The following is a 13,433-nucleotide window of genomic DNA, read 5'->3' as shown; positions in this document are numbered from 1 at the left end:
TCAGCAACAAAAGGAAATCTGGGGGAATCAGTATCCCTGACCTCAAGCAATACTACAGAGCAATAGTGTTAAAAACTGCATGGTATTGGTACAGTGACAGACAGGAGGATCAATGGAACAGGATTGAAGATCCAGAAATGAACCCACACACCTATGGCCACTTGATCCTCGACAAAGAGGCTGAAAACACCCAATGGAAAAAAGATAGCCTTTTCAACAAATGGTGCTGGTTCAACTGGAGGTCAGCATGCAGAAGAATGCGAATTGATCCATCCTTGTCTCCTTGTACTAAGCTCAAATCCAAATGGATCAAGGACCTCCACATAAAGCCAGACACTCTGAAGCTAATAGAAAAAAAACTGGGGAAGACCCTTGAGGACATCGGTACAGGGAGAAAGTTTCTGAACAGAACACCAATAGCGTATGCTCTAAGAGCAAGAATTGACAAATGGGACCTCATAAAATTACAAAGTTTCTGTAAGGCAAAGGACACCATCAAGAGGACAAATCGGCAACCAACAAATTGGGAAAAGATCTTCACCAATCCTACATCAGATAGAGGGCTAATATCCAATATATATAAAGAACTCAAGAAGTTAGACTCCAGAAAACCAAACAACCCTATTAAAAAATGGGGTACAGAGTTAAACAAAGAATTCTCACCTGAAGAACTTCAGATGGCGGAGAAGCATCTTAAAAAATGCTCAACTTCATTAGTCATTAGGGAAATGCAAATCAAAACAACCCTAAGATTTCATCTTACACCAGTCAGAATGGCTAAGATTAAAAATTCAGGAGACAGCAGGTGTTGGAGAGGGTGTGGAGAAAGAGGAACACTCCTCCACTGCTGGTGGGGTTGCAAATTGGTACAACCACTCTGGAAATCAGCCTGGCGGTTCCTCCGAAAACTGGGCACCTTACTTCCAGAAGATCCTGCTATACCACTCCTGGGCATATACCCAGAAGACTCCCCACCATGTAATAAGGATACATGTTCTACTATGTTCATAGCAGCCCTATTTGTAATTGCCAGATGCTGGAAAGAACCCAGGTATCCCTCAACAGAAGAGTGGATGCAAAAAATGTGGTATATCTACACAATGGAGTACTATTCAGCCATTAGAAACAATGAATTCATGAAATTCTTAGGCAAATGGATGGAGCTAGAGAATATCATACTAAGTGAGGTAACCCAGACTCAAAAGGTGAATCATGGTATGCACTCACTAATAAGTGGATATTAACCTAGAAAACTGGAATACCCAAAACATAATCCACACATCAAATGAGGTACAAGAAGAAAGGAGGAGTGGCCCCTGGTTCTGGAAAGACTCAGTGAAACAGTATTCAGCAAAACCAGAACGGGGAAGTGGGAAGGGGTGGGTGGGAGGACAGGGGAAGAGAAGGGGGCTTGCGGGACTTTCGGGGAGTGGGGGGGCTAGAAAAGGGGAAATCATTTGAAATGTAAATAAATTATATCGAATAATAAAAAAAATAGTTATTTTGGTGCTAGATATGAATGAAATGTCTGATAATCTACTGTGTTCCACCAGTTTTGTTTCTTAAAGGTAGCTGTCAGGATCAAAATAATTTAGTTTTCAGTGCGATAATGTTGATATAATGATTCAATAAAATTATGTGCACGGTTAATTATCTATCTAAGTATTCATTCATACTCGCTGTGTGCAGAATCACTTGGAGGATTTCTATAAAGTGGGAATTCTTCACATAGCTATCAAGGGTCTACATCCTTGTTGGAGACAAAACATTAAGTCCTAAGTAGCAATGGATGTAGATTGACTGGAGAGTAGAGAGGTAAAATTCTGTAAGCTTAAGGAAGAAGGAGGAGCCTGTGTGGACTGGGATGAGAGTTCAGAATGGGACATGCTGGAACCCGACTGGCAACTTGACCTGGAAGGAAGGCTGGGAATTGGTTAGACTAGAAGGTAGAGGTGGAGAGCCAGGCTAGAAGAACTGCTTGCCAAGCACAGGAGGCAAAGGTCTCTGTGCAGATCACACATCCAGAAGGAATGACTTCAAAAGGAGAAAGATTTTTTTCCAAGCCAAAGTATTTCTACTTTAGCTTTAGAGACTGGGAGCCATTGGAGTCTGTTGAGCAGGAAGGTAGATGTGCTGGGAAGATGAATTCAGTGTTTAGGTGTCAGGTCAAGACACTGGTGGTTTGGAGACTAGTGAGGAACAAGCACTGCTAGGAATTGCAGGTGCTAAATGTGAATTAAAGGAATCAGAAGAAAGAATCAGAATACAGAAAGAATTTTGTAGAAGAATGGAGTATAAGAAAGGGAGAGCAAGTCGCCTCGTCACTCTGAAGCGTCTGATGTGGAGAGTTAGGGAAAAGCTAACATTCCTAACTGAACTGAGGAAATGGATGAGGTAGCTGATGAGAGGGCAGGCGACAACGGTCACGATTTTGAACACGCTGAACTTGCATGGTAATGAACCCATATGCTGAGACCTAGGTACTCAATGCAAGCCTGCGGCCTGCAGGTCTGTCGCATGCTTAGTTTAAATGACCAATGTTTGAATCACAATCTATCCCTTTGTTAAATACAGCTTTACATGGATTATCACTTTTTACTGTATGTTATTATATGTAACCGTAAGAAGCAGGATCTAGGGCTCACTGGAAAGTTGCTCGTGAGTGGTGGTGTGAATTTCTATAACGAGTAAGGGAAGAAATCGGGGGTAGAATGTGTGTCTTCTACCTTGTAGCCCAATAACCCACCTTAGAAGGCTTTAATAAAACACACAGTTGCAGGCTTGGTAGGAGACTAAAGGTCACTGATCTGAGATTGGAGTTCTTCCATATCATGAATAACTCATGGTTACCCAGGCTGTGCCATAAGCCGTCCAGTTTACCTTCTGGTGATTCTGACCAGAACTGGCTGCCTTATCATCCTAGCCCTTCTTCCTTATTCTGTCCTTGAAGTTCTTATGAGTCAAACCAGTGTGGGACGACTTTCATTTCGTACCTCTAACAAAGAGCAATACATGCCTAGTGCTTAAAGCCAAGGGAAATGCCCCCAGCTCCCAGGAAATTCTACTTACTCCTTATTCTTTCTACATCCTTACCTTAGCCTCTAAGGTCCCCACGTATCATGAAGACCTCAAGGGCTCATGGCACACTCAGAGACTTTGAGTGACAGTTGTGCTATTTTAGGAAGTCCTTAAAGCCACTGAAAACAAGGTCTTTGTCTATTCCACATTTTGGCAGCCTCCCCAAGATTTGGAAAGGCAGTTGACTCTCCCACTTTCTAGTCTGGAGAATTATGTTTTTCTCTTTTTGATACACTCGGGGTACCCTCCTCCCTTCCCCTCTGGACATTTGTTAATTTTTGTTTTATGTGTGTGAATGTTTGCCTGCACACATGTTTGTGCACCATGTGCTTGTCTGGTGCCTATGGAGGCCAGAAGCAGGTACCAGACTTCCTGGAATTGAAGTTGTAAGTGGTTACAATAGATTGCTGTGTAGCTTCTGGGGAAAAAAAGTTTTCTGCAAGAGCAGCAAGTACTCATAGCCCATTGTCAAGCTGTCCAGTCTCTAAATCTACATAATTAAAAAAATTATCTTAGCCTGTAGTACTTTTGAGTTTCTGCAGAATGAGCTACTGAAGCAAGGAAATACTAAGGGTTTGGTGATTTGTTTGAAATAGGAAGGAAAAAAATTAAACAAACCACCAATAGAGGAGGAACAAATATAAATTAGTATTTCTATCACTATCTGGTTGCATAAATGTAAGCCTTGTTAGACATGGCAGCCTTGGTATTGATGGCCTGTTGCATATAAGGTTCCACAAGTTGATTGATCCACCTATCTGATATGGTCTATACAGTTCTGTCAGTTCTCAATTTGGGATGTGTTGGGAGTGGTAGTTGCCTACTTCTCATCTCTGTTTTATTCAGACTGATAAATAAGCTACTGGGTACTTTGCGTGTGGGTGATGGGTGAGGTTGGCCTATGCAGGTATTAACAGTTGAGGATAAACATATTGGACTTATTACTTCATCCCAGATAAACTAGGAGCCATAACTACACCCCTGTGAATAATAGAGATTTTTTTAATGGGGCACATTTTAACAGTGGTCTTCTCTGTTTAGCTTGCGATGAACAACTTACTGTGGTTGCTATCCCTGTGGAGTTTTGTCTTGGTTTACTAGTAGACATTCATGAAGTTCTTATTTATTTGCAGGTAATGAGTGTGCTTATGGCAACTACCCTGAAATACCTTTGGAAGAAATGCCAGATGCTGATGCAGATGGGATAGCCAATGCTCCCCCCCTTCACATTCAAGAGCCATGCTCTCCCGCGACATCCAGTGAGTCATTTACTCCTAAGGAGGGCTCACCGTACAAAGCCCCCATCTACATCCCCGATGACATCCCCATTCCTGATGAATTTGAGCTTCGAGAGTCAACTATGCCTGGAGCAGGGCTTGGAATATGGACCAAAAGAAAGATTGAAATAGGTGAAAAGTTTGGGCCGTACATGGGAGAGCAGAGATCAGACCTGAAAGATTCCAGCTACGGATGGGAGGTAAGAACGCCGTTTGAGCTAGCACACATATGCATTCAGGCCTATAAAGAAGAGATTTATTACATAGATGGCCACGAGGATATCCCATTTATGAGCATGTCTTCAAGTTGATGTTTAAGAACCAACTCCCTTACAATGTCACTGTTTGGTAAAGCAACGTGTTACTTAAAGGAACAGCATGATGAAAGGGATCCTGGCTGAAGAATGATCAAAAAAAGCATATCAGTCTAGAAATATAAAAGGAAGAAACTGTGGTTTCTAAGTTATCATTCAGAATGTTGCATGTGACCATCTTAAGTAGCGCGTGGTGTTAGCAGACATACTTACTCATATGTATGATGTATGTTACATCTTATGAGGCAGAGAAGTCTGGAAGGATTGGAAAAAAAGCATATGGGTTTTTTGTAGTATTTATAGCTACAGGTCAATTTGGTTTTACCTCCACCTTCCTTCCTCTTATATATTTTACCTCTTTTTATCAAAGGAAGACCATTCATTTATTCTACATGCTTTTTGAATATGTGCATAGTAGTCATTACAGAAATCTGTGATGAGTCTTTATATGTAAATGGATTTAATGAATAATATATTAGCTATTATATTTATATAATAAATAATATATTGAAATAAGAGCACCAAGTGATTATAAAATTAGTCACTAGTTCCAGGATTGCACTGCATAGAACCCATCAGGTAGCATCCAACAGTCGGCAGCATTTAATAACAATATCTAATTTAATTTCATTTCTTTAAAGACAGGTAATGTGCAGTTCTAAGTAAATAACTTTCTTCACCATTTTGTGCCAATACAGTATGTAAATATACATGTTATATTAATTTTGTTTTTGTTTTCATTGCTTGAAGCAGAGTTTTATTTAATTGACTACATCAGCCTGGAACCCTCCCTCCTGATTCACCCTCCCAGTGTGTGCTGAGATTACAGGCATATGCTATCAAGTCTGCCTTACTTCTCTAGTTTGAAAAATGTTGTGACTAAATCATAACCTAATTTCTGGAAAATCTGATCTACAGCAGAAAATCTTACAGGCAACCTCTGCTTAGGTCAAGAGCAGTTATAGAGATGAGAGAGAGCTTTTCCTTTACAATACTTCAACTGCATGGAAATCAGATAAAGAGGATTCATTTGGCTATGTCCTCTTAATATTTATGATCATTAACAGAATATCTACTTGGCTTTATGTAGAAGTGAGTATGCAGTACCTGCAGGATGTAATTGTTTTCATCCTTTTTTGGCCCCTCGTAAAATGTATTCAAAATTCTGCATTGCAAACAGCCTCACTCAAATCTGAAACTCCAAAGGTTAAATTCTTGATTGGACGTGATTGTAAGTGAGCATGCTTTCTCTCGTTCTGTTCCTGGACACATTCTTAGCTGTGGCTTAGTAAAACGCCTCTTAGATGCATGTGTCAACAGAGGCTTTTAAAAGTCACTGTAGCATCAATGGGTACATGAGTTTGAAAAAGTTTTCAGATAAATGCGCATACATTTTACGTCATTATTGTTCACCTTAAAATAATGACAGTAAACAGTCTAGTAATAAGTAACTCATTAGACTTTCATTGCAAAATCTCCAGAGTTAAAGAAGTAGAGCTGCAGTTAGGACCTCAAGAGAGGTCGAGGCATAGACAGAGCTTAACTATGGAATCAGCAATCACAGGATTGGAGAGCACAAGATGGGATCTTTTTAGACACAATGCCTATGGACTGGGCATGGGTCGGGGAAACTTCTGCATTTAAGGAAATTTAAAAATAATTGATTTTTTTTTTCCCTGTCGAGGAAAACGTCCTCAGCAAACTCACAAGCAGATACTTACCTTGAGCAGTATAACATTATTTCCTTTATAATGTTGAAACCAAGCTGTTTTGATTGCCAAGAATTCAAGATGCCTTTGCAAAACAGCTCATGGCTTTCTGTCTGAAGATCAAGCACCCCATTCTGTCCTTCAAGAGTCTAGTTGATGGCCAGTTATGATGTATTCTGTATCATTTTAATGTTTACCTGCTTGATTCTTTTGCATCTCTCTCTCTCTTTCTCTCTTTCTCTCTCTCTCTCTCTCTCTTTCTCTCTCTCTCTCTGTGTGTGTGTTCACACATGCACACATGCATGTACCCCTGAGTGCCACCATACATATATATGGAAGTCAGAGGACAGACAACTTGTGGGGATTAGTCCTCTTCTTCGACCATGTGATTTCTGGTGATCAAACTCAGCTTGGCAAGCTTGGGAGCAAGCCCCTTTACATGTTAAGCCATCTTGCTGGCCCTTCCCATAATTTTATGAGTGTGACTTTTGTACTCTGTAGATACAATGAACACAATCTAGCGAGAAGGCTCTTAGGGGCTTTGGCAAATTTTATCCTTGGTAGTTCTTGACCCTATCTAGTTAATACAAAATCCACTTGCTGCCAACAAAGGCACTTTCACACGGCTCTGTCCACTCCTAAATGCTCACTTTGAATTGTCCTGATGTCATATATGTTTTAAATTGTACCTCATTCGCCTCTTATCTGATTAGACTGATAATTATGTTCTGATTACTATGATCTCTCTGAGGCTACTGCCCTTTAAAAAAAAAAAGATGCACACACAGAAATGGTTTAAAAAGAAAGCGAATCTCTTAGACACCCTTAAAGCAAATATGGATGAGGAAATGCAGATTTGGTCAATGATTTTTGAGTACCTGCTACGTGTCAGATTACTGATTTCCTTTATGGCCACACATTGTGGTGGGGCAACTCAGTGCTCTTCCAGCTGTCCCCTCTCCTCCTGGCTGCTCTCCGCGGACACTTCTTTCAATAAGTTGCATTTCCATCTGCCCAGTTGTTCAGACTGTCTCTTGCCTGGGCTTCCTTCCACACTAGCCACGCCCTTTTGTGGTTTCTAGTTCCCCAGCACCGTTCTCTGTCTCATACACACTGTTGAGCGTCTCCCTTCTCATCCTTAGAGACTTTTGTATTTATTCTTTGAGTGTCCTTCTTACATAGATAGCATCACCTACAAACCATCCTAATCACATCTTAGTGTTGCTTAACTTTTGTTCCACTGGTAGCAGTGAAACTGTTTACTGGGGAACTTGAAATATTATGCGGTGTACAGGCTTGCTATAGGTTTGCTACATTGCCCTGGTGAAGCCTTGATGGTATTTCACAAAGTTGGGCAGTGTTGCCAACGCTCAGCATGTGTCTTACTTTTTGTTTTAATAAGCAGACTGCATTACACAGCTCAGGCTGCCTAGACTCAGGGGCTAAGCAACAGAAAGTCATTTTATCACTGCACCAGAGTCTAGACGTCAAAGACTAAAATCTCAGTTGGTTCTGGCTCTACTGAGGACTATCTGTTATTCTAGGGCCTACTTATACCAAGACATGAGTTTGGACAGTGAGATACATCTCTGAACCTTAAGTCATCTTTTACACATTACATATACCTTTCCAAATATGGTACTTTGGAAAAATTCTGTGAGTTTGTATTTTAGGGAAATAGGATTTTTTTGAAGACATAATTATAAGCTGAATGTATATAGTTAGGTAAAATAACCCAGTAATAATGTAATAAGGCATCATTTCCCCCCAAAGGAGTGTTGATTTAATAAAGAAGAACTTGGAAAGTATTACAGTCTGACCGTGACTGCCACAGCCTGAGCTGTGTCTCCTACTATATGTGGTTAAATCCTCTAGTGTGAGTTAGGAGCTTAGCACTGGCTGTGGAGGAACACAAGGGCTAAACACACAGACACCCCATTGGCTAGGATATAGACTGCAGGAGCACCATTGGCTATGATATAGACCGCAGAAGGGCCACTGGGTAGGATATAGACCACAGGAGCACCATTGGCTATGATATAGACTGCAGAAGGGCCACTGGGTAGGATATAGACTGCAGGAGCACCATTGGTTAGGGCACAGACCAGCCCTGGGCCATTACTGGGCAGAGGCCAGTCACTATCTCTGAGTTTAAGAGGTTATTTCTCTTGCTCCCTCTTCTTGTTCCCTAGAAACTCAAGTATGTCTGGGATGCTCAAAATTACATGGCCATGGCTCTATTTGAGACAGAAACACTGTTTCCTAATTGACAAGGAAAACAGGGACTGAGGACAGGTTCCTAAACTTACTTTTAAGTAAAATAATGATTTGAGTGGGTAGTTTAATATGGTTTTCTAACAGCAGTCTGAGGTAGTTTGTTGGAAGAACTAAAGGTTAGCCTCTTTGTTTATGTGATCATTTAGCACATTTTTTTACCTTTATTATCACTAGCTATTGTAAACCTCTGTAAGTATATGTGTGTCCTTTAATGAGGTACCTACTGTGTGCCAAAACCCTTATTATGCTTATCTTGTCCAGAACTGCTCCAAATTTGTTTTGTCTGTTAAAATTCCAGGTATTTGCTTAGCTTTTATTGTTTCTTCTCAGACATACATAAAATTTTACATACACAGAAAAATAATGATGCGTGTAGATAGTATATTTCTCCTTTGTCCTGTTAAATAGATGAGGCAGAATAGGGGAAAGAGATTATGTTCAAGTTGGAAATTCATCATGTGACTTTAATTCAGTGCTGTTAAAATATATTTCAGACCGTAATCCAAAATACAATAGTTCAATGAGGTATGCTTCCCTATCTTGTAAAGCAAGCAGTCCTCGTGGTTAGAATTTAGTTTGAGGTTATACAATAGTATCATATGAGATTTTAAAGCATGAAATCTCTATGTTCACTGAACTATGAATATCCATTATAAAACACTACCAATATTGCATTTTAAAAATGCCTAACATCTACATCAGGGTTATAAGAACAAGTTGTGTTTCCATTGAGCCACGTTTCCAAAGAAGATTTTTGTCTTAATACTTTTGAAGTTGCTTCTACTATTTGAGGAGAACAACTCATCCATATATATGAACATCTTTAATGGATGTCACAGTAGTGACATTAGTAAGTATGCTAAGGAAAAAAGAAATGCAGTCTAAGCACAAATAACAGCCTTTACCACAAAGTACCCATTCAAAGATGGTCGCTTTTTACTTCATGAGGAATTAATGTCTCCCAGGAATGTTTTCATTTATTCCTAGGAATAATACAAACTGGCCCACACACAATTGGATGAATCTTCTACTATTGTGGGTCAGAACTCAGATCCCCACATCTTCCCTCACTCAGAGATGTTATGACATTGCTCAGCATGCATCATAACAGATTTCTGATCAGGCCTGTTCCCTCATTTGAACACTACTGAAGACACAGAGTAATTTGGCTGAATTTCCTAATTGGATCATGGGAGAACAGGCACAGGGAGTCATCTCTATTGATAACAGGGATGAATACCCGTAGAACCTTGTTATTTTAAGAGCTGAACAGGGGCAAGGCATACACTTAGGATGTAGGGGGCAAGTGGGATCTCTGTGTGTTTGAGCTCAGCCTGGTCTACAGCCAGGGTGATACAGTAAAGCCTTGCCTCAACAAACAGACAAAACAGCAACAACAACTGTATCTGTGCAGTCTACATATGTCTATTGGCTTGATAATAACTATGAAATTTGTGGTTCCAGTAACTCTTATATTCTTCCAAGGTTAATATTTTTCATTAAAAAGTTTTCTTTTTAGATTTACTTTATCTCTCTCTCTCTCTCTCTCTCTCTCTCTCTCTGTGTGTGTGTGTGTGTGTCTGTGTGTGTTGCATGCATATATACCTATGGGCCATGGGTGTGCCTAGTGCCCAAGAAGGATGGTATAGGTCATCAGATCCCCTAGAACTCGAGTTCAGGATGGTTGTGAACCACTATGTGAGTGCTAGGAACCAAACTCCAGGTCCTCTGCAGGAACAAGTGTTCTTCACTGCTCTTTACCAGACATCTCTCTAGTTACCAATAGTTTTCAAAAAACATCAAAAATATGCTCACATGTTTCTTTCATCCGTTCTCCTAGTCTCTCAATACCTAAGACTAGCATGTCAGGCTTTCAAACAGTCTCTCCTCACAGAATTCTCTCTTTCCCCATGATCCAGGAATCCACCTCGTTCCTGTGACCTTTAGCAATGATGTACACAGGGGATGGAGAAAGGCTCAGCAGTTACAAGTACTTGTTGATCTTGCCGAGAACCAAAGTTTAGTTCCTAGCACCTACTGTGGATAGCTCACAGCTGCCTTTAACCCTAGCACCAGGGGATCAAACCTCTCTGGCCTCTGGGAACACCTACCATACTCACACACAGACACACACAGAGTAAAAAGTAAAATAACTCTTAAAATCCATTATTCTCTGATTATGTAGTCTCTGGAATTGACTGACCACCTAGGAGCCAGACTTGCGTGAGTCTTCTTCCCAGTGAGATTACATGTCTCGAGGTGAATGCTTCTGTTCTTGTCCAACTGCTGCTGAGAGTCTTGCTTATATTGACATGAACTGTATGCACATATATATTACTGTAATAGTAGCTAGCAGCACACATCTCTCATCCATGGGTGATTGGCACCACTGGGAGAACAGTGCTCCTTGGACGGTTTATGACACTCTCCCAGGTTGCATGGCATGATATGGAAACCTCAAATGGTCAGCAGCCACAGGTCCTCAGGGTGTGCTTTTGCCTTTTTGTTGTTCAAACTCATAACAAATTATTGTGTTGCTAAATCATCTCATGTGATACCAGTATAGGGAAGTTCACTCTGGTGCAGGCACTGTCCACCCCGAGGAGTGAGTAGTCCCTGATGCTCTCCTGTTGACAGCCGGAATCCTGCTTTCCTGAACACCTCACTCAAGACTGTCTACTCACAGAATTGGAAAGCTATCTTATGTGAGCATGGGGTATCTTTGTAGAGTAAGAGGAGCATCTGGATAAATCTAGTCTACAGGTAGGGGAGATTACCTGCCTATGCCACCGGCGGGATTGTTTCCCCTTGATTAGAAGTGATAACTTTCCATTTAAAGAAATATGGAAATCTCTCTATTGGCTTTTGAAAAGTTCTGCACCATCTTAGCATTATGTCTTTGGCAATACATTTTTACCCTCTTGGTGGAAACTAAACAGTGGGATCCTAGATGGGAGTTTAGGGTTAGGGGGTACTTTCCATCTCTCTGGGGTTTCCTCAGGAAGGCATTGATCCTCCTACCCACCTGTCTACTAGAGGATAGGACAAAGCTAGGGTTCATTCTAGGCCCCTCTAGCTTTCATGCAGGGGCAGAGGAGGTTAAATCAGTGAACGCTTCTTGGTAGAGACGATAGCTGGTGAATAGGAGAGAACACTCCGTCAAGTCAAGTTGAATGAAGCCAATTAACATTTTCCTGTCCTCCACTTTCATGAGCTCATGAAGCATCCTAGATTTCTCAGTTTTTCCTTCTTGTAGACTATTCCCCAATGTTTCCATTTAGAGTTCTCTTATAGTTTGCTTTATATTGTTTATCCATCCAAGGGCACATTTCCCTGCTCAGGGCTTGGAGGCCATCGAGACCACAGGTGATGTGCCTTCCAAGCACTGACATTCTCTGAATATGGGCTGGCTCAGACAATGGGCTAGTCAAGGATTTTACCCCAGAACACGCCCACATAGGTGGATGCCAAATAGCAGAACCCAAAGTTGATACCACTATGCTTCCCCATCTTAAGTACATTCAGCTACCAATCTTCGGTGGGGTAGATGTTACACAATGCCACGATGATGTGGGTTAGAGAAGCCCCTGTCTTGAAGGATGGCACATGAGGCTTTTGCTTGTGGCAAACAAAAGGGTCTCACATGTAGGAGTCAGAGACTCAGCAGACTGCCTTTCTATCTGTATCTTTACCTCCATGGGTTCCTCTTGATACTTAATTATATTTGGTGTAGAGATCTTACCCTCAAAGATACGATCATAATAATGCACAAACATAAAGAGCGGATATATTGACAATTAAAATCGGTTTTATAGCTTATTGCCACTCACAGTGTCTTCACACCTCCAGCTTTAGCTGCCACGGATAACGTTCTTGCAATCACTAGCTCTCCAAGACCTGGTTCTTTGGTGGTTGATACAGATACATGAAGCAAAGCTTTCCTACGTCCCAGCCGCCGCCGCTCCTACGTTCAGCATTGGCGTAGCCTTTGCAGCTCATCCATCCAAGCCCTCGCTACTGCTCTATGTTGGGGAGGGATAAAAACAGCTCCCGAAGAGATACTCAAAAGGAAAAAGAATTATCATTGTGTTTAATAAGAGAAACGACAAGCAATCATAATTCTTTCCATTAAGTAAATATGTTAGAAAAATTTATTAGGAAATGACGCATTATGCGAGCCAGGAATCAAAGATGACATCCTTGCATTAAATACGGCAGATGCCATTAAGGAAAACAGTCAATATGTCACTAAGCCACGGCCTGTAAAAATTAAATTGATTTGGTAAATGTAAGTAAGATAGATCTGTTTGCTTTCATCATCAATTTTGAGTGGGTGAACAGGTGATGTCACCAACCTGGGAGTGATAAAGATGCAGGACCATCTGGAAAGGCAGGTGATGGATGGGCAACTGCTTTTGGGTAGTGACAGTGCTGGGGTACTTTGTCACTTGGGATGCAGTACTTAATAACTTTTCAATACCATCATAATAAATTTCGCTGCCTTATTAATATAGAAATGGTGAGTTATGACCTCGACGGCGAGTGTAAATAACTGGAGATGCAGGCGTCAGAAGCTGATTGTTCCAGCATGTATCTTTAAGCAACACAGTTCACGCGTGATAATCAACCCATGTCTATACCGGTACAGTTTATTGCACTTGTCAAAGGAAAAAGTAGTATTATTCAAAATTATATGAAGTCGCAATAAACAAGTTGAATATATTATCAGACTTTTCCTGTAAGTTTCCAAACATGAGGCAGTAAATAATTTTTAATAA

The 13,433-nt window shown here is 40.8% G+C and overlaps 1 protein-coding gene across 4 annotated transcripts in view; it reads left to right on the top strand.

Moving 5' to 3' along the window:
* Positions 1 to 13,433, top strand: part of Mecom (MDS1 and EVI1 complex locus) — a 564,089-nt gene that overhangs the window by 279,790 nt on the left and 270,866 nt on the right. For all 4 annotated transcript variants that reach the window (XM_052180674.1, XM_052180672.1, XM_052180673.1 and 1 more), the window contains exon 2: positions 4,212 to 4,555. In XM_052180674.1, the coding sequence (XP_052036634.1) occupies positions 4,212 to 4,555 (344 nt within the window). The remainder of the gene's footprint in view (positions 1 to 4,211; positions 4,556 to 13,433) is intronic.

The sequence above is a fragment of the Apodemus sylvaticus genome, chromosome 4, assembly GCF_947179515.1.
Source record: "Apodemus sylvaticus chromosome 4, mApoSyl1.1, whole genome shotgun sequence".
In the NCBI taxonomy this organism is placed as follows: Eukaryota; Metazoa; Chordata; class Mammalia; order Rodentia; family Muridae; genus Apodemus; species Apodemus sylvaticus.
Note: the sequence above shows the minus strand (reverse complement) of the source record. Positions and strands in the feature narration are given on the sequence as shown.